This window comes from Stegodyphus dumicola, chromosome 1, assembly GCF_044657685.1.
Source record: "Stegodyphus dumicola isolate Sdum_Otavi_A_Nest chromosome 1, ASM4465768v1".
Classification (NCBI taxonomy): domain Eukaryota; kingdom Metazoa; phylum Arthropoda; class Arachnida; order Araneae; family Eresidae; genus Stegodyphus; species Stegodyphus dumicola.
The window spans coordinates 39626253-39648532 of NC_140768.1; the positions used below are offsets into that span (position 1 = coordinate 39626253).

The following is a 22280-nucleotide window of genomic DNA, read 5'->3' on the forward strand; positions in this document are numbered from 1 at the left end:
AGGATTATTGCGACTCAAAGGTCAGACGCGTGGAGAAGATATCGCCAATGCTGTAATTGAGTGTATGAATAAACATCATATTCCCCTCGGTAAAACTGTGCCGATTTCAACAGATGGGGCCAAAAGTATGACCGGCGTAAGAAAAGGGGTTGTTGCTATTTTGAAAGAAAAAATTAATCACGAGATGCTTGTTCACCATTGTATCATTCACCAAGAAGCGCTTTGTGCGCAAACATTTACGGAAGAAATTTGTAAACGTATGGAATTAGTGATTACCATTATCAACTCCATTTTAGCTAAAGCTGTTAATCATCGCCAATTCAAAGAATTTTTTTTTTGAAATGGAGAGTGAGTACGCTGATCTTCTGCTTCATAACAAGGTACGTTGGTTATCAAGAGGGAACGTTTTAAAACGTTTCGCGTCCCTTTTTCCGGAAATTAAAAGCATGTCTTCTTGAGAAAGGCGTTCAATATCCAGAACTAACAGACGATCAGTGGATCCAAAACTTTTGTTTCATGGTAGACGTTACGTCTCATCTAAATCAGCTTAATCGTAAACTACAAGGGAAAGGAAAATTAATTTTTTCGAAGTTAGAAAAGTAATAACATTCAAAAACATTCGAATGTTATTATTTTTTCTAACATCGAAAAAATTAAGTTAAATTAAGAAAAAGTAATAATATTCGAAAACAAATTATCCATTTTTGCACAGGATTTTGAAAGGGAAACATTGCTTCACTTTCCGAGCCTGCTGAAGCATCGCCAAGAAAATAATTCCTCTATTGATAAACACTATTTTAAAACAATAATTTTAAATATGAGGGAAGCATTTCTCAGCAGGTTTCAGGAATTTAAAAACAGCAGAGCCACTTTAGCATTTGTCAAAAATCCTCTTAATGCTACGATAACCGAGTTGAAATTTTCACCTTTTGAAATTGACACTGGCAGCTTTGAAATACAATTGCTGAATTTAAAAACAAGGAGATATGGCGCTCTAAATTCGAACGTCTTTGTGTTGAATTGAAAATATTGGAGAAGACAAAATGTGATCTTAGTTCACAACACAAGTGGTCTGCTTTGAATAACCTGGAGAAGAAAGACATGATCATTTTCAACGCTTCGAATAGTATTCCAGACTCTTACGATCAGCTGAAAAAGTTCGCGTTTGCTGTTCTTTCCCTTTTCGGTTCTACATATATATGTGAACAATCTTTTTCAAGCATGAACATTATCAAGAGTAAACTGAGAAGTCGTCTTATTGATGAGAACTTGGAATCATGCCTAAAATTAAAAACAACAACATACAAACCTGACTTACTCAAACTTTCCAAGGAGATGTAAGCACATTGTTCGCATTAATAAATATTTATTAAGTATTAAATTTAGTTTTATTTAGTGTAATAAAAGTTTACTAAACAAGCAGATTTGGCTCCCAATTTTTTAAAAAATTGTTGTAATGTTCATATTTGGCTCTTTGGCTAATAAGTTTGCCGACCACTGGCCTAGCTTAAGCAACACCCATTATGACGTCTAATTATCGCTAGCAGGATAACAAACGAAATTTAATACATAGCTACTACTGTATTTGTCAATACTTCTAGTTTTAGAAACGTGAAACAACTGCAACACAAAACAAAATGACGCTAATTTGCATAAAATACAAGTAACTGTCCTAAAGCAGTTAACAAGCACAATTCAGTTATGTAATCAAACAAACACTTGGTATAATATGCTTCAAACCTACTGTAAAACAAATTCAAATCTCATTTACCAGTTTTTGTCAACTCGCGATCTAGGACTGCGTAGATAGTGGAAATTCAAACGAGGCGAGCGAATCATTGAAGCAGAAAACAATCGTTGCTAATCATAAGTTGAAATTTAAGCATTCATGATATCTAAGCTTCGTTCATGTTTAACTAAAAGTTAAACTCTGGATTGAACGAACTTGGCGTAACAGAGAAGAAAGAGAAATTGCAAGAACTAAATATTAACCCTTAACAAATGAACACAATTGTCACAGCGTCATCTAGAAATGCGGAAATTTTACAATGGGTGTTTATCTGCAATTCGTTGAGTGAGAGTTCATAATTCATATCATTTTATGTTCAAAATTGAGTGGGAGTTATTTCCAAAATGCATTATTTTAAAATTAAATAATATTATGGAATACTTCACAAGATAGTCTTTTATTGTCATGTTATATCTAAACAGGCGGAGATATTCAATGTAAAACTAAGCAGTATCATTTTTATTATGTTTCGACATTAATGAATTAAAAACTGTTTTTTGCTATAAGAAATATAGAAAAAATTCTAAAAAAAGAACAGTAGATTCTAAAGTAGTTTTATTATGTAATTAGCCAAAATGGAGTTAGCCAAGAAAAGCTGTTAGTCTCAAAACGGCATTTTGCATCGAATCACTACAAAACTCTGAATCTCTTTTCAAATTGCTGCCACCAAATATTATCGATCTGTATTATATTTAAAGAAATTAAACAATAAAGAACCTGCATGAACATATGTATGTTTCTCGTATTGAGAAAAAACTACGATACCTAGAGCCACCAAAATTTGAATAACGTAGCCTTCTACCCGAATAGGAGCACATGAAAGCCTAAATTTGGAATTTGTTTTATTGCCTATTTCATATTTTTGAAAATTTATAACGAATTTTTTATTAAAAAAACGCAATGATTCAAAGCGAGCAGTGGCAACACTATTAGGGAACAACACTTTTATCTCCGGCGCCCGAAATTGCTATTCTATCAGAAATTCTAAGCATATGCTGTTTTTAAATATTTTCAGCCCAAATGCTTTCTAAACTTACATGTGTCTTTAAGTGGAAAAAAAAAAAAAAGCTCGTTTGGGTGTAATATAAAATCTGAAAACTTCCAGATCTTTTTCCTTCTTTTTGTTAATATTGGCTATGCTTTTAATAAGAAATCTCTCTAGTTACCTAGATTCTAAACGAAACGAATTGAACATGAGAATTTTTTGTCTTTCTTCTATATTGTGACTACTGTAATTATTTGAATATCTGCTTATTTCCCCATCACTGTCTGAAAACCTGAAATTTATAAATTATATTCTAATGTCCCTTTAATTAATGTTGGATTAATTCAATCTAGAAATTGTGTAATTATTGTTTTTCACATTTTATAAAGGCTAAAATACAGTCTTTTTCGGCGTTAATTATGTAATAAAGTCAATTATTTATCTATAAATTATTACCTGTAAATGCTAATGGATTAAATTTAAAGACTATAAACATGAATTCAAAAAGCAGACGCAAAATGTTATACATTAGGAAATTTGGTTTAATAATTGGAAGAAGGAAGGCATTATGTTGCAAGAATTTAAACAATTTCTTCTAATTTTTCTCAGAAGACATCAATTAATCTTAATTAAATAAGCTGTAGATAATTAATTATGTGATAGGTTCTACATACGTGCAATGGCGTCCGCAGAGCTAAGCAGTATGTTAGGGATTTAGGTTTTTAGGAAATATTTTATATTAAGTAAATAAAATTTAATGTATAATAACACTCGACAAAACGAATGATGTGATGCTATAAATATGAATGAATCAAAAACAACCAAATCTATCCTTTTTATTAACTTTCTTTTAACTGCTTAAAATAAGCTTATTTATTTAACATAAAAATTATCTTCTCAGTTTTTAAACCATAGAAAATGTGTAACAGTATTTGACATTTTATGACTTGCTCTCCAGATAATTCAATGTTTTTTAGTCGTTTTTTGTTCGCTTCAATAGCGAAAAAAAGGGCTTTTTCCCCCTTTTTTTCGCTATTGAAGCGAACAAAAATTTTCAGATAATTTTAATCATGCGTTTCTAGAAGCGATAACAAATTTCCCATAGTAAAACTATTACTAATAAAATAATATTTATGTTAGTGGAACGAAAAAGAAATATTTTCGACATCAGTAAAATATTATTTAGTTCTCTATGAATTACGTTGGAAAATAGTGAGCAAAGTTGTAAATTTTGCTTCTATATAAAATTCTATTCCTTGAAACAGTATGTGTTTATCAGAAGATGTGTATATACCGAACATCTCACATTTGTGCATCTTTGTAGACGATTGTGAAAATAATGCATTGAAGATGGAGAGATTTGAAATTCATCAGCATATAAGGTATTTTCTCTCTCCTTCCAGAATGCCTTCGCGGTGTAACGATTAGCACACTCGGTACATATTCGAGAGGTCCAGGTTCGAGTTCCGTTGAGGGCAGCGCTCATTTTTTATGTCTCCAGTGTCAAAAATAACCTCTACAGTGGCGTCCGAACAAAAAGGTTGTGGTTGATGATTCTTCCTTCATCACCAGGATTTGGAGAATGGGTCCCCTAAAATGAGAAGGGGAAAATACCCACAAGGTACGTTCTTCCTCCTTTCTGCATGCCTTCGTGGTGTAACGGTAGCACACTCGGCGCGTATTCGAGAGTTTAGGTTCGAATTCCGGAGAGGACATTGCATATATTTCTCGTCTCCTGCTTCAAAATAACCTAACAATTCTACAAGCATATTAAGTATTCTAGAAAGAAGGGGACCAGGATGAGAGGATTACGAGAGATTTCAATTTCCAAGACTGGCGCTTTCGATCAAAACTGAAAACGTCACTTGTGGTGTTCATTGTTGAACTCACTGTTGCTCACCGTTGAACAGTCACCGCTGGTGCTCAGTGTATCAACAACGATAGTAAACTTTGACTGTCAAACAGCCGGCATCTGTGACCAAAGCAAATTCTCCATTCCGTATGATTATTAATGAGGACTTTCGAAGAAGATAAGGCTATAATTTTGAACCTATTGACGATAATAACGTAAATCAACAGCAGCACAGTAAATATACTTTTGAGTGAATGTGAGAAAACATTCTTATCTGCATTTTGGCATTATACAAATACAAATCTGGAAACACATTCATGTGAAATACACCAATTTATGGTTCGGTAGTAGTACAATGTAATTTAATCTCTGAAGCAATTATTTCATTTCATTATGGCCATATTCTTGGAAACTGCCTGCTTAAGAACAAGGAAAATTTCATGAAGAGAATTCAGGTGCTCAAACTGGCTCATATTTGCATATTATTCCTAAGAAACACCACCTAAGTCTCAGGTCACCTAAGTCTTATACCCAAGTCGTAGGAGATTTGGGCTTTTAAATCCCCAAGAACCGGTTCTGGAGCGAATTATAATTCAATGTTCCCTGAATTTTTGAAATTGCGTGTTTCTTCAAAGCAATTTGAGATCACACATTTAATTTTAGAAAAAATTAACTTGAACCTTGTGTATTCCTACTTCTACGATTTATTTATTATCGGTTATCGCCATTCTTGAAGCTTTTAACAAATGATAATTACAGAAAATGCAAATAGAAATCAAAATTAGAAATAAGATGAATGAATACTTTGCACGTTCATTTTACAAACTATCTCGAATATAGTATTTTCTTTCGTTATAATAAATTAAAATTACTCACCCCGTTGAAAAAACTAATGAAATATCGCTTTACATCTCTGCTGTTAGCCCCATGAAGAATGTACGATTCATAATCCACAACCAGCAGTACTTCAGGCCAAACCGTATCTGGGGCCTGTCGCTTGGATCTTCGATGAGTTACATTGTTGAAAACGCCAGCATCCATTGAAACTGAAAGAAAACATAAGAAAATGAGACATATTGGAGATAAAAAGTAAGATAAAATATTTTCATGTGAAAAAACTTACGAGATACATTCTCATAAATTTGTAAAAGAGAATTTCCTGTAAAATTAAATTTTGCAAATCTTTTTGATAAAGGAAAACTCTTGGAATTTTGGTGTAATTCATTTATGCAAAAATAAATCAAAATTATTAAGCATTTTAAATTGTTTCTTGTCGTAACACATTAAGGCTTTAAAAATTTCTAATGAAGTGTTTTATGTTTTTCATTTTAAAAGTTTCCTCGTTTATTGACACCAAAACAAAAACACGGAGAAGCATGGATGGATTTCGTGAATTTAAACAAGTTTTGTTAAATTTTTTAATATTAATAAAAGTAATATTTTATTTAGCAGTACTGTAAATCTCTAGAACGTAGCTTTTAAACAGATACGCAGCTTATTGCTCTTCTCACTCTTCCAAGAATCTAATACCAATTCTTATTTTTGTTTTATAATGAAACAGAAAACTATGGTATGAGTACAAAATGCTTTTAATAAAAAATAGGAACAATTAGCAGACTTCGAAATTGGACTGCTTTTTAACGAAATGCAAAATATTCCGGCCGAAAACAGTGTGGTTTTTCTCTATAGCGGAGCTGTCAAGTTCATGCGCGTTTCATTGTCAAGTCCAGCTTGCGTAAACACGCTTTTATGGGCTTCAAGTAAAGTGTTACGTCCGGTTGTCCAATTTTACTCCAAATATAATCAACACTATATATGTATGTAAATATAATCAACACTACATGAATGCAGAAAGCTTATTTACAGAAACCGAAATGTTTTAGAAGTTTGATATAAGATTTATCATGGGCGAAAAAACCGTCAAAAGTGGTTCACGTGCGTTTTTTAGGCTGAAAATTCCGTTAGGGTAAACAGGCTTTTATGGAATTCAAGTAAAGTGCTACATCTGGTCGTCCAATTTTACCCCAAATATAATCAACTCTTCATATGAATGCAGAAAAGTTAAATACAGAAAATAGAACGTATTAGAACTTTGATGTAAGATTTATCATGGACGAAAAAATCGCCACACGCAGACATCATTGTAAAAATAGTAAACGTGTGCAGTGGGAACCCTAATTTGAGCCTAGTCACTGGAAACTCGCTGTTGAATTTTTGGATCCAAAACATTACCTGTTTCACCTATAGATATATACGTTGGCGGGAATTGAAAAGGAGGAAAAAATTACATAAAAAGTTAATAAATATCACGTATCATTATAACGCATTCTAAATATAAATGTACAACAGTTTATGTCAAATATATAGAAAAAAATCTGATGTATACACCACATGACTTCCTTGTACGGAATATTAAATTATACGCATTTTTTCTTGCATTTCGTTTAAAATTATTGGATTGAATTAAACCTACTTCGCCGACAGCGCATAAACCATAATAGAATAAAGGCATTCCTTAAAATTCACTCTATTTGTTTACCATAGCGACACTCTGGCGCAAGGTTCACTTAACAGTATTATATTTCGTTCATATTATAACTCAGAATGCACAAAATTTATAACATTTAAAGAATTATCAAATCGTTGCCACATGTTCTATTCAAATACTATAATAAAGCTAGAACGATGTCTAAAAGAAATTAAGCAAACAAAACAAAAAAGAAACAGTTTTTCATAGACGATTTAGTATATCTCATTCAATTAATTCACTTCTCACTTCGCGACAAGGCATACATAAAAACTCAAAATATCTGTATTAAAAATTACGAAGTAAATTTTAAACACTTATTTCCTCGAAAAAGCAACAAATCCGCTATCCTGCTGTTTCAAATGTAAACAAAAGCAATGGCCGCCATCAAAAATATTATTAGGCTTAGCGGCACTTAAATAATTTTAAAATTGTTGATAATTCTAAAAATATTGCATACAGATTTACTAAAGGCATAAAAATCTAACCGGAAGATAAGAACAACCTATCATCATTTTTAAAGCAAAAAATGTACAATTTACAAACATATAAGAGTAAAGAAACTGAGATCACTGAGCCGGGAAACAGAGTGGATATATATATATAAATACATTTATATATATTTGGCGCGGCCGATTGCAACCAAAATATGAGGTGCACATCTACATGCTATAGTAGTCCTATATACAAAATTTCAAGGTTCTGAGACTACTCGTTTTTGAGTTATGGAGATACGTACGTACGTACATACGTTCGTACAGACGCCACGAAAAATTCTCTTCAGAATTCATTTTAAAGCAGTTTTATAATTTTCTTTGGAGGAAAAGAGTCTTTTATTCTGTCCTTACGTACAGATATCACGCAAATACATCGTTAAATTGCATTCGAAAGCGGTGAAAATGGATATTTTCGTTGAAATATGCTGCCTGAAACTTTTCGCGATTACAATACTTCCTTTTTACTTTGTACAATGAAGTAATAAAAAACAGTGATTTTCATGCGATTATCCCTTCAAAGTTATATGTAATGATCTAAAAGTTTTGAAAAGGCGAAAAGAAGAATAGTATACACAGGTGTATTTTAATTCGGTGATTAGATTGTGTATGGTTCTTAGGAAAGTCACTATAAACGGTCTAATTACCAAATTATTTATAAAAGACAAGTTCTGAATGAGCCATTTTCTAAGAGATATTATTATACATTGGTAGGCCTTATGCATTAAGCTATAATGAAGCAGTAAGAAATTATGGGGAAATCAGATGTTTGCTGAATTCGCAAAAGATCTTGAAGTAATCTATGTTATTTTACTCCTTTAATTAATTGCACTCTCAAACACAATTGCATAAGCTGTAGATACTATCACAACCTTGGGCTTCAAGATGCTTGCCTAGATTCTACTTCTTCTCCAAAATGCTATTGTAATTCTGAGTGTTACCTCCTGTGCGGAAATCTTCCAAATGAATTAAATTCTGATCACGCCTGAATTTACCCAGGCGTAACAAAACAAACTGTTATACCTTCAAAACAAGAGATAACAGAATAACAGGACTGTAATTTTCTGAAACAGATGCAATTCGTTAAGCTTTCGAATAGGAATTCAGGTTACTCGGACTTCCCAACACTTTCTAATTTTAGAAATTTCGATTCTTTCTGGGAGATTAATGACTGCATCTACTAAGGTTTTCTTAATTTGATAATCTAGATTTCTTTTTGGATTTCGGAATTAAAATAAAGTTATTTTATAATGCTGTAGAAAACAAAAGATTCGTCATCAATAACTGTTTGATGTGATGAATTATTGCACTGAAGTTTACTGCAATGGTTTTTTTAATAGACTTTGTGAGTATCTTTGCGACTCAACGTGGAAGAGAATTATTTTAATTAAGTAATTAGCGGGCTGCGACGAAAAAATTTCTACATACAATTGAAAAAACGTGTATAAAACCATTTCAGTATGAATGAATTTAGTTTATTCTTTCCAAGCATCAACCAATTCCAAAATATTTTTTTATTGCCAAAACAGGAAACAAAAACTTTTGACACTTCAGATTAATACGTATACGTATGACGTCATGATTTAAATTTAATGCAATATGAAAACTTTTTCTCAATATCAATAAAAGAATTAACCTGGCAGTAACATATTCTATTTATATAAAATGATGATATTTATGAAATATTTTAAATTTTTTACAATGACGTCACATGCAATCGCGCGCTTTCTTCAGCGTCAGAATATGACCTTATACAACAATAATATATTTAATATTTGGCAATGACATTTTTATTTCATATCTTGTAAAACTTACAAATTTTTCTCTAACAAACTCTATAATTTGAAAGCGAGCAGTGGCAACAAATTTCGATATAAAGCAATTTTATCTCAAGCGCGCAAGACTGTTGCCACTCGGAAAAATAACTGCGAAAATGAGCGTTTTCTGAGTTTTTAATTAATATCTCAGCTTATTAAAGTCGTACGAAGAAGAGAACGGTCGAAATGGCTTCCCACGAATCTTTGAAATCCTGGGGTACCTGTCTCGAAACTCAACTCCCCGCCCGTTCAGGAGGATATGATATCAAGAACAAACAAACAGACACAGACGCACAGACTTTAATAGCATAGATAATTTGACTAATGAATCTTGCACTACATTTACAATCAAAGTATGTGTTAGAGTAATTAATATTATAACAATTACAGCATACAATAGGAACTGAGTGAGGTAATAAACGTTAAGTTGTTTATATCATCGAAAATTTTACTTAGAAACCAAGAGCTTTTTAAATAAGTTATAAAAGTTCAATTCCACTTGTCGCCTAGTGGATAACACACATAAATTAGATGTTTATATTAACTTTTGATTCCAGTGATCGAACAAGTTTGCTGCTTAAATGTTCCATGGGCTTCTCCATACGTAACACGAAAAGTTACCTTTAAAAGTCCACCATGATCGCACCCTGTTAAGGCGAGATAATCCACAAATGAATACTCTGCCATAACGAATGACGCGTTATAAACATGATCTAACATCTGAATATATTTCATATGTAGTTTATTTGATTCTGCGATGCTAGTAGGACTGTCTCATAGGGAAGACGTCTACGTAAAGAATATTCCTCAAGAACTAGCTTGTGTTACACGGGAAGCAAAATTACAAAATCTCCATACGGCTAGCACATTTATTCGTAAAGCATCGAAGCTAAAACGAGCCTCCAGTGTTTTACGGCTTTAATAATACACCCAATGAAGGGCCTGTTGTTTAACTCCAAATGCTTTGTTGAGCCTTATCTTTCTTTTCATATGCAGTACTTATTTAATAGCCACCCCTCTCCTACAGTGTTGATACGAGAATCAATAAATGCAGTCATAGTTTTGGCTTGAGAACATAATTTTAGACTCAATTGTTCTCCTAAAACAACTATCTTCACTTCTTAACTGTTTCTTTAACAAAAGCAAATAAGCTTTCAATCAGATTTTAATAAAGTATTATATTAGGCATACATAGAATGCTCGAAACATATTTTATTGCTTCCTTATACGAAGTACAGGAAGTATTGTAATCACGAAAAAATCCATGTTTCAACGAAAATATCCATTTTGACCGCGATCGAATGCAATTTTACGATGTTTTTGCGTGACATCTGTACATATGAACAGTACAAAGGACGCTTTCCTCCCTCCAAAAATTATAAAACTGATCTAAAATGGATTCAAAAGAGATTTTTTCGTGGCATCTGTACATACATATGTGCGTATGTATGTATATATCTCGCATAACTCAAAAACGAGTAGCCTCAGACGTAGAAATTTTGTATATAGGACAGCTATAGGATGTAATTGTTCACCTCCCTTTTTGGTGGCAATCGGCCGCACTAAAAGTAAATAAATATCTATATACATATACCTACTCTGTTTCTCGGCTCAGTTTTTCTAGTCTTATATGTTGGTAAACTGTCCATTTTTTGCTTTAAAAATGATTGAATTATGTTGTTTTATCTTCCGGTTAAGGTTTTTATGCCTTTAGTTAACCTGCATGCAATATTTATAGAATTATCAACAATTTAAACAACTTTTAAAGCCACATTTAAACAACTTAGTGGATAAGAAAAAAAGTAAAAGTTGTTTAAATGTGGCTTTAAAAGTTGTTTCAATTGTTGATAATTCTATAAATATTGCACACATTTAAACAACTTTTACTTTTTTTTCTTATCCACTAAGTTGTTTAAATGTGGCTAAGCGTAATTTTTTTACCATAGCAGCCATATTTGTTTACATTTGAAACTTAGCAGAATAGTGGATTTATTGCCAATCTAAACTAAGCTGCACAACAACAACTGTTTCTTTTTTATTTGTCTAATTTCTTTTATTCATCGTTTTAGATTTATTATAGTATTTGAATAGAACACGTGGCAACGATGACATAATTTTTTAGCATTCTGAGTTATAAAATGAATGAGATGTGAAGCTGTTAAGTGAACCTATCGCCAGAATGTCGCTATGGTAAATAAATATATAGTGAATTTTAAAGAGTGCATTTATTCGATTGTGGTTTATTATGCGCTATCGACGAAGTAAATTTAATTTAATAAGTTTAAATGAAATGCAGGAAAAAATGCGTATAATTTAATATTCCGTGCAAGGAAGTCATGTGGTGTACACAGCAGATTTTTTTAAAAACCAAATGATTTTGCATCCGATTTTAATAAATTATTATGTTAGACATACACAGAATGCTCGAAACATACTTTATTTTTCTTATTATATTTCAAGAGAATTTTATGGAGTAGCCTAGGACAATTAAATAGGAAGTATGTTTTACTTAAACTTGTAATGAGAATTTATCTACTTCTAGTTTAGTTTTCCTTTGAAGAAAACACACTTTATTATCAATGACTTTATTCAATATTAATACTAATAAATTTTACAATTTTAACAGCGCTATTTTTTTTGCTAAGTATCAACTTAAATCTAAATCACAAGTTCGAAACACAGACTTGGTAACATAAGTTTAGTTTCAGTTATTTTCTGTGAGCTATTGCGAAGAGAAATGAGATAAAAACTGAATGCACCCAAGAAATTTTAACATAAAAGTCCACGTAACCATTAGAGTAGAAATATATATTAATCACAAGAATGTTTTTGAATGAAATGTCTAATTTTACGATGGATCTAATTTTATTATAACATTGAAAGCAATTATTAGATAAATAAAAATACAGCAAACACAGTTTTATGAAGTTAATTAAAAGTACCTGAATTGCTGCAAAAGTTTCAAGGAACATGTTTTTAAAAGGAAAATTTCAGTATCATTTTTCTTCTAACAATAAAATGAAACGCTTGACGAGCATGGTCATTTTCCGCGAAATATTGATTATGAAATATGAATTATGTTAACTAGCAGTAACTTTTATTAAACTTTTTTTAGCCATTATAGTGATAGATTCGAAGGTTTTTCAAAATTAACTATGTAGTAAACGAGTGTGCTAATACTAATTTCTTATGCAGTGTAGTTTAGCAATTTACGTTTTCACTATTGTGCAGGTAAGTAAGAAAGTGACCCTGGGAGACTCGTTAAAAATGAATCCAGATTTTTTAGATCGAGGCACAAGCTTTCTTCAGTGTATTAAGTAATATCCACAAAACGTCGGGAGTTGCAGAAAGTGATTAACTTTGCATAGCAATTCGGGTTTTCGCAAAACAACTACCATTTAATTTTATTAGGGAAATTTCCTTCTATTTTCAGCAAATTTTTCGGTTGGTTGATCTAATGTCATTTGTAATAATGCAACCTAGATAAAAAGGTTGCAAATTAATTTACGGCTAATCATGTCCTATTTCAAACTGTACGATATCCTTATACATAAAACCTTTAGGAAAACAATGAGTATTTTTGGTTTTCCTACGGAAATAAAATTTTTGGATAAATTAAAAATTATTAAAGTTTTCAGGAATTGTGGTGAAATGCCTTAAATCTACGTGAAAACCTGATTCTTATGTTCGTTGCTTTACAAAAATTTATTTCATTTACATTCACATGGATGGATGTTAATTTTATTTTCCTACTTCCTGTTTTTGAATGAACAGCAGCACTCCCCTTGGAGAAGTTTCAGTGATTAGTATTGATAGATTTTGTCAAATATATATTTAACTAAAATTTGATAGATTTTTCAAGTATATATTTAACTAAAATTTGATAGATTTTGTCAAATATATACTTAAATAAAATTTGATAGATTTTGTCAAATATATACTTAACTAAAATTTGATACATTTTGTCAAGTATATATTTAACTGAAATTTATCAATTTTATTTAATGTTTTCAGGTCCCATTCAGGTTTTCTAAAATCAATCAACATATTCATTCTATGCAATATTTTTCTCTTTGTCTTTTTTAAATATATTAGGCTAAGGTTATTCCTCTTTTTATTGCTTACTTATGTCGTTTCCTCACTTTAAATGACGTATTTTCGGCTATGACGCAGAGCTTTTTCTCTCCTTGAAAATGTCGCTGTGCCTATCATTTCAAAAGCTACAAAAGTTTTTCGTTATAATCAGAATCAATAAAATTGGATTCTGTCTGTTTTGTATTTAGAATTACCATGCTTTTCTTTCATATGTGAATGCTCACATATTCTACACAATCTTGCCTAGGTATGCGTTTTAATTAGCGAAGTGAATATTTCACCATTATTTTTGAGACATCCTGTATTAGTTCGTAGCGAAAATGTACCTAACTTTACATTGGAATCATTGAAAGTACAAAACTAATGATGTATTTACCGTATACTTAGATTAAAATACTGAAGGAATTCCAGTTCAGGACTCTCTTTATTTTACTAGGAGTATAAAATCGGTGTTGAAACAATTTGATGTGGACACCACATGAGTTTCCTTGTATATACCTATTAAATTATACAAATTTTTCCTGCATTTCATTTAAACTTATTTCCTCGAATTTTTTCAGAAATATATTTCTCCTTCAATTAATTCAGTTCTCACTTCGCGGCAAAGCAAAAATACATAAAAATTCAAAGCATGTTTATTAAAAATTGTAAAATACTGAATAACATAAAACACCAAATGTAAAGTAAAAAAAAAAAAAAAAAAAAAAAAAAAAAAAAAAAAAAAAAAAATGCAATTAAAATGAGGGTTTCTACGCAAAAACCAGCGATTTGGCCAGCGGGCAAGAAGGCAGATTTTTCGGTGCACAAAACTAAAAGTTTACTTTTGGTCCTACTCGCAAAAAGACGTTGAAGTTGCATAAACTGACTTAATTCACTATTCCACTGAATTTCTAATGTAAACAAAAGGCCGTTAGGCTTAACTCGCCACTTAAATTTTTAAGTGTTGACTATTCTACAACTATTGCATGTAGATTAACTAGAGGCATAAAAACCACAAAATTCAGTCACTTTTAAGGCAAAACATGCACAATTTACCAACATATGAACAAAAACTAAGTTCACCGAGCCAGGTAGCAAAGTGATATATAGTTCAGAATGATATTTAGATATATAGTGATAATATATATATGATAGGGGAAGCCTGCTGCAACGAAAAAGAGAGGTGCACAACAACATGTTATAGCAGTCTTGAGTTATGCGAGATACATACGTAGGTACGTACGCACAAATGTCAAGAAGAAATCTCTTCTGAATCCATTTTTAATTCATTTCATAATCCTTTTTTGCCAAAAACAATCCTTTATTCTATCCGTAGGTACAGGTGTCACGCAAAATAAAGTGGTTCAAATGGTTTCGAGAGCGGTTGAAATGGATATTTTCGTCGAAATATGATACCCGAAATGTTGCGCGTTACAATACTTTCTTTACTTCATACAAGGAAGTAAAAAAGAAAAGAAAGTGAAAACCATTTTTTTACGCTCTACATTCACTGAGCTGTGTGCTCATTATAGCGAAAAAACTTAAAAGACAGCGCATGCAGTCATATAGAGACTTAAGCAATTTTATAATGTTAGCAAAAAAGAAATATATATTCAAATTTCAAGTTACTTATAAATGCTCCGAGTAAAGTTTCGATGACATTTTTATATCTGTATTTATTCGATAAACAAACTTGCGTGTTTTTGTTAACAAAAAAGGCTGAACTTGATAGCAATTCTTTTTCTTCTCAATGTATAGCGAAGCGTAAAATTGAATACGCAATTTAAGTTAAAACATGAGAGAAATTTGACATTTATCAAGGAAGAGATACTATGTACAAATATCTAAGCGGAACAAGATAATGCCATATTATAGTTAAACGATCAGTTACTGGCACAGCAATCAGTTTAAACTGAAGACGGAGAAATCCTGAAGTAAACGTTACAAGAAAAGTGTATTTTAGCTCATTTAATATAGTCTAAAATATTCTGTTTTTCATTTTATATTCAGTTATCACAATTAAAAAACACTTTTGAAATGATTTTGATGGATTTAACTCAATATTTCCTATATGTGATTTCAATACCAGATTTGTCTGAAAATCTGTATAAGAAATCGCTATGTTAAATTTACTGGAATGTTACATTATTCTATGCCTTACTCTTCCATTATTTCCATTATTATTATTATTATTATTATTATTATTATTTTGGAGAAAGCATTTTCAGCATTTCAACTTTTAAAGAAATGTTTTTAATAACGATAATTTAAATGCATATTGAAACCAGAAAATTATAAGAGAAAGATGGACTCAGAAAGATAATGGCTGCTACTCTACACGTAGTTTGATTAATAAATTTATTACATATTTTGTCATTTACATTAGTTTTCAGAAAGATAACATGAATGAAATTATCTGTATATTCTCTGATATATTGCATGTTGCTTACGATTTTTAGTTACTAGAGCAACGTGTTGTAAGCTACAATTTTAAAATTTTTAATGTGTCAGCAAAAGCTAGCAGAAATTTAAACGAACAGAAAAATTTATGCTTATTTATTTATTTAATTTGAATAAAAAATCGCAATATATAAGACCTATGTAATTTCCACCAGATTTTATAATCTCCATATACTTTCATATAATTTATGTAACTTCTTAAAGAGTACAAAAAAGAATTAAAATTCAAAAATCAAAATTTTTTTATTTTACTTTAAAATCTCTACTCTTGAATAATCAAATAAATGCAAGCATGCAAATGAAAACTACTGTAATGAGTAGCGGGGAGAGGAAACTACTACAATCAGTAGTGCAAATAAAAACTGCCGTAAAGTAGTTTTCATTTGCATTTTTTACATAAGCAAAACAAGTATACTATAAGGTATTTCTGCCGCCTTCTTGGCTTGCCTTCGTGGTGCGGAGGTCTGCAGGTTGAGCGCGTATTCCAGAGGCCCGTGGTTCGATTCCCGACGAAGGCATTGCTAATTTTTCATCTCTCCTGCTTCCAAAAATATACCTCTCTACAATACAAAAATTATAGATCCGGCTAAAACAGCCGAGACCGCAGTCCTTCTGCTAGTCTGTTAGACTAATTGTTAGAATGCTATTTTACACCTTTTTCTAGGATCTAAAACGCAAATTTCTTTCCATGTGCAGAAAATTGTCTGAATAAGGTATTTTAACCAAATTCGATATATCCCTTTATGGTAGCTAAGATAATTACAGATAATTCCTACATTTCGTGATCAGAATTAAACGTAAAAAGTAATGAAGTTACTCAATAAAGAATTATTTTCTGATATAAATTACTTCATTATGGAGAAGATTATTGAAAGGCAAGCTTTAATGGTCAAGAATAGCCGCCTCCCATGTCTAGAGGGCAAGCTGCTCCACTTATGTCAATAACGACATGGTTTTCCCCTTGACATAATATGCCGGACACGTTTCACTTTCACCTTTATGCGGAAGGAAAAGAGGCTTTTTCTTACAATAAAAATTATCATTCGGAAGTAAAACGTTAGATGTGACGGGAGAAAGTTGACTGGGATCTAGGTGATTAACAAGCTAAGAGAATGCAACACACCTTCAGAAGTTTCTTTTAAAAGCATTAACGAAAACCTGATATAGACACTACATGAGTTTCTTGTACGACCTATTAAATTATACACATATTTTTCTTGCACATTCCTTAAACTTATTCCCTCGAATTATTCTAATTTGATAAACCGATTACTCAAAGCAAGTTGAAAATGGCATCAACAGTTGCAAATTTTGAAATCAAATACCTCGCTCAATTTTTCACGTACGGGAGTCAAACTGCTTATAATTTTATTTATCCAGTCAATTTTTACTTCCTTTATTTCGTACAAGGAAGTACTCGTAAAAATTGACTGGATCATTACAACGAATGCGTTAAAGACTCTCTACCTAGGGAAGGATGCACGTTGATTTTTTAAAGAACGCATTTGGTAATGTCGTACATGTCGTACATGCTCGCAGCCTTTTCCAATAAAGAAGAAATTATCTTCTTTTTTGAATTGTTCGCATTGGAAACGGTATTTTTATTTTTTCGCCAGTGTTTACAGCCATTTAACAAAAGGAATTAGAACTTTATTGAAAAAAATAAAATGTTTTTGTCATTAAAATTATTCTTCGTTCAATTAGTAAAAGAAAATGTAGTCATTTTAAAAACTATAGTTCCTACTAGAACTGTAAAGCGACTGTTCCCTGAGTTCTACAGCGTCAGTAACAACAACAGGAGAAGGGTTAAAATACCCTTTTATTTTAAATAAAATGTATTCAAGATGCCCTACTTGGGGGTACAGATAAACACTTATGGCTTTAACATAAAGGCAGAAAACGTAAAAATTAACTAACTCTAAAGTTGACTATAACGCGTAGTTGGCTCTTTGGTTAATATCACTGACATAGAGTACAAGCAATTTAAACGCAAAGCCGTAAATTAGCAACTTTAACTAATAGCAACAACGTGGTGAAAGGCAGAACACGCTCTATTTGAAGTAGCTCAGACCTCAGCTGAGTAGTAGTTTCTACGCTACTTTGTGTAATACTGCATAAGTTTATACATTAAAATGCATAAATGTCTTTCTGGCAGGAAAGCGTGTTTACGAAAATGAGAATGTAAAAGAAAAGTTGTTTCCAAAATCAAAATGAATTGTTAGGAAAATAAAATAAAATCCTACAAAGTTTCAAATTTTAGTGGAATTATTTCTCAGATTCGAAATAATCTTGTTGAAGATGTATGCAGAAGTGTTTGTGATTTTTTTGTACTTTTGAATTAAAAATTTAAGCGCAAAATTTAAAAACTCAAAGTTGATTTGAAAATTTTCTGTATCTGTCTGTGATTAAACCCAGCTGATATTAAATTATAAATTATGAGTTAATTTATCTTACACTATTTCATTCCTGAATTAAATGCGTGAAATTATATTGTTGACATAACATTTCATGGTTATTGTAGCCAATACGATATATTTCTTTGTGGTTTATGCACTCTGAAAGGAACGTCTATACCTTCATAATTGTTTTCAACAATCACAGGATTTTAGTACTCCGAATAAAGTCTTTAAATACTATATACTAATAATAGTATACTAGCGGAAGTACCCGATGCCAGTTATGTTAGATTGAGAGTAATGTACCTAACAACAGAGAGCACGATACCGCTGTAATCCTCTAATAAACTCAATAGTGTAACAGCCTAAATGGGTCAAGGCCTGCAGTGCCCGAAATCTGCTTTCTTGACCGTGGGCCCCAGAGTGCGTAAGTATATGCCCTGAACAAGTGGTCAGCTTGTCGCAGGACCCCCCAGTGTTTAGTCCCCAAGCGAACTTGGTACTCATTTTATTGACCCAAGTGATGGAAATCAAGGGAGGAAGGCTGACTCGACCTTGCCTAGCCCGAGAATATCCTTCTTTAATAAAGATGCAAAAAATATGATTGAGGGTCATATATTTTTCAGATGGAACACACATAAAAATTTCGATAGAAAAATTAACTCATTATATCACCAACAATGGCACTCAGTTTTTAATGATTTTCGTCTTCTAATCAAATGATCGTAAAAGCTTAAGTTCCATCCAATATTTTACCTATATTCAATTTTAGTCGATTAAATGTGGCAAAAAAAAAAAAAAAAAAAAAAAAAAAAAAATCATAAATGACCAGAAATCAATAACGCGAACAAACAAACTGATATTCTACTTTATATATATGTGATGTACCAGCTTTTGTCCGGAATAAATAGATTGGTGAAGAATCATAAATGTAGTCGTAGCTTAAATTATCAGACGATAAGTTTAAAAAACAGGATCCATTTATTATTATTCAGGAGAAATAGCAGTTACAAAATCAGATATCCGGAGTAAATAAAAAGAATTACTAATAACTTTTTGTATGAAGATTACTGCATCGTTACATTAAAGAAAAGCCCCCGATATTCCTTTGCGAGTCCTTTTATAGTCTCTGGAAAGGCGGAGCTTCCAAGAAATGACGTCAGCCTCGTCAGCCATTCCAGTTCGCTTTAAATATTTCCAGAACATTCTATAACTGTACGTGTAGAAAAAGCGGGAAAAACAACTTGACTACGGGGCTGTGGATTTAATTTCACGTACTTTCAAATAAGAGACCATCGCCATTAAAAATGAAAAAGAACATACATTTAGAAATTTAAGTGTATTCTTGACTATGAAATTTTATTATTACATATATATATCTAGATTTTGTGAAACTTACAAATTTTCGGTTAACAAATTCTACGATTTGAAAGCGAGCAGTAGCAACACTTTTCGAACTTAAGCATTTTTTATCTCTACTGCGCGAGACTGTTGCAACTCAGAAAAATGAGTGCGAAAATGAGTGTTTTCAGAATTTTTAATTAATATCTCGTCTGATTAAAGTAGTACGAAGATGGGAACAGTGGAATTGGCTTCCCATAAATTTTTGAAATCGGAAATAACGTATTTAATGCTTGGCAATGCTATTTTTATTTCATTGTAAACTTAAAAATATTTTATTAACAAACTCTACGCGAGCAGTGGTAACACTTCTCGAAATAAAGCAGATTTTTTATCTCCACCGTGCGAGACTTGCTACTTGGAAAAAAAAGGCGAAAATTAGCCCGTTTCCAGAGTTTTTAATTAATATCTCTGATTTTAGTTATTTTTTTATTGAAAAAAGTGGACGTCGACCTTTTCCAGGACCCAGAAAAAAATGGTAGAAAGTTTGGTGACGATAGCTATAGAAGTGACATAGTTAATCGCAAACAAACACAGAAAGACACAGACATTCTTCTTTATATATATAGACTATATAGATTTATAATTATCATTATTATACACTATATTATTATTATTATTATTATACACTGTATTATTATTATTATATACTATATTATTAGTATTACTGGTTTTATGACGAATATCTACATGTTATGTATAGTTCCAAAGCTTATAAACTGCTAAAAACTCAGTAAAAATGTCTACTTTTCAGATAACCACAAATACTGGAATATCATTTATAGACTCTCCCGATCTTTTGAAAAATCTACTGTTCTAGACACTGATTCACTAATATGCCTGCAAAATTCATTAAATGATAAAATTAAATCCTTTAATATAGAACTGAATTTTTATATTAAAATTAATTTCATTTTGAAAGGAAAATATATCACTGTCTTTCCTATTTTAGAAGTAAATTAACTTCCAACCTGAATTTTTGCTTCTGAAAAAAGTAATTTTACTTTAAAGCAGAATGGCTGTGTCATATATCATTTGAAATTAAATAATCGTTTGTAATTTGAAATCGACGTAAATAGCAATTTTACCAATTATTATACTTCAGATAAATGGTTATTAATTGAAACTAATAAATTATCATTTAGCCATCTAGAGACTATATATCTTCAAAAATGTTTTAGATTATTTCAGGGAAATGTATTAAATTTCACGAAGATATCCATGTTTAATCGGTTTTTTAACGTTAACAGAATTGGCAATAGAGTAAAAAACTCAAATGTATATAATAAAAAATACGATGCTGATATAAATGAGTCAATGGATATCAAAACGCTGTGTGAAGTTTAACTCTATTGGCTATCATCTAAAGTTAAACTCCATAAGCTACTTATCGCTAGGTCCTAAGCACAGTAGAAACTGGAAAAGGGTCTAAAAGAGCCTTTAATTAAAACTAATTAGATGAATAGAAGTAACTTCTGGTGTTTACAACACGGCCAGAACTTTCGGCGAGAAATTCAAAATCAGTAAATCAAATGTAAAGCTTAAATTTAAATAAACTAATAGCCAAAGGCTACACAGAGCGAAGTTAGCTCAAAACTTCACGGACGTAGATTTCAACAATCGGCAATTATAATGCAAGAGCGAGGACAGGAACTGTTACCTAGAATAGCAACGTGGTCTCAAGGGGCAAAACAAGCTCCGAATTAACAGTCTGAAATCCTCACTTAAATTTACGCGAACTAATTTGTATTCTGGCGGGAAAAAGTAAAGAGAGAAGTGTCAGTACAGATTGAAAACATAAAATAATTCGTTATTCAAGTTAAACGAAACTCACAAAGTATTGCAAATAAAAAAGCTAGGTATTGTATGAAATGGCGTAAAGTTTTTACATTTTAGTTAAAACAGTACACAAATGCTCAATGTGTGCTCTTCTTTATGTGTTGAAGTGTACGCTTCTTTGGTTATTATATTAAAGGTTATATATATATATTATGTATATATATTGGTTGTTATATATATCACGTCCAAGTGGTGTTTCAATTCTATTCACACGCATTGCAACATTTTCCGGTTGATGGTCACCACAGTAACCATAATGCGGTTTTGGAGCTTGTTTAATGTTGTTGGCAGTGGGGGGACATAAATATTATCTTTACTTTATCTCCAAAGGAGAAAACCGCTGGACTTATTTTCCGATGATATTGGGGGTAATCTCAACAGTGCTAAGTAACCTTATTCATATCGATTAAAAACCAATGATATATGAAATTACCATTCTGGTAGCGATATACTTCCTGTATCAATGAGGTTGAGTCTCATTTTTCTGGAAGATGTTATTATCTGAATCATCTTTCAGTTGAAGATATAACCACGATTGTAACATTTCGAGACACGACGTAACGGTCACATTCTCGAATTAGGGACAATGCCCATGCGCCGTTTTCTATGAATTAGGGAAAACGGCGTTTAGTATTGGAGAATTTAA

The 22280-nt window shown here is 31.5% G+C and overlaps 1 protein-coding gene across 3 annotated transcripts in view; it reads right to left on the bottom strand.

Annotated features, from left to right (window-relative positions):
- Window positions 1-22280, bottom strand: part of LOC118183418 (A disintegrin and metalloproteinase with thrombospondin motifs like) — a 348669-nt gene that overhangs the window by 39853 nt on the left and 286536 nt on the right. For all 3 annotated transcript variants that reach the window (XM_085814080.1, XM_085814076.1, XM_085814075.1), the window contains exon 7: window positions 5503-5672. In XM_085814080.1, the coding sequence (XP_085670206.1) occupies window positions 5503-5672 (170 nt within the window). The remainder of the gene's footprint in view (window positions 1-5502; window positions 5673-22280) is intronic.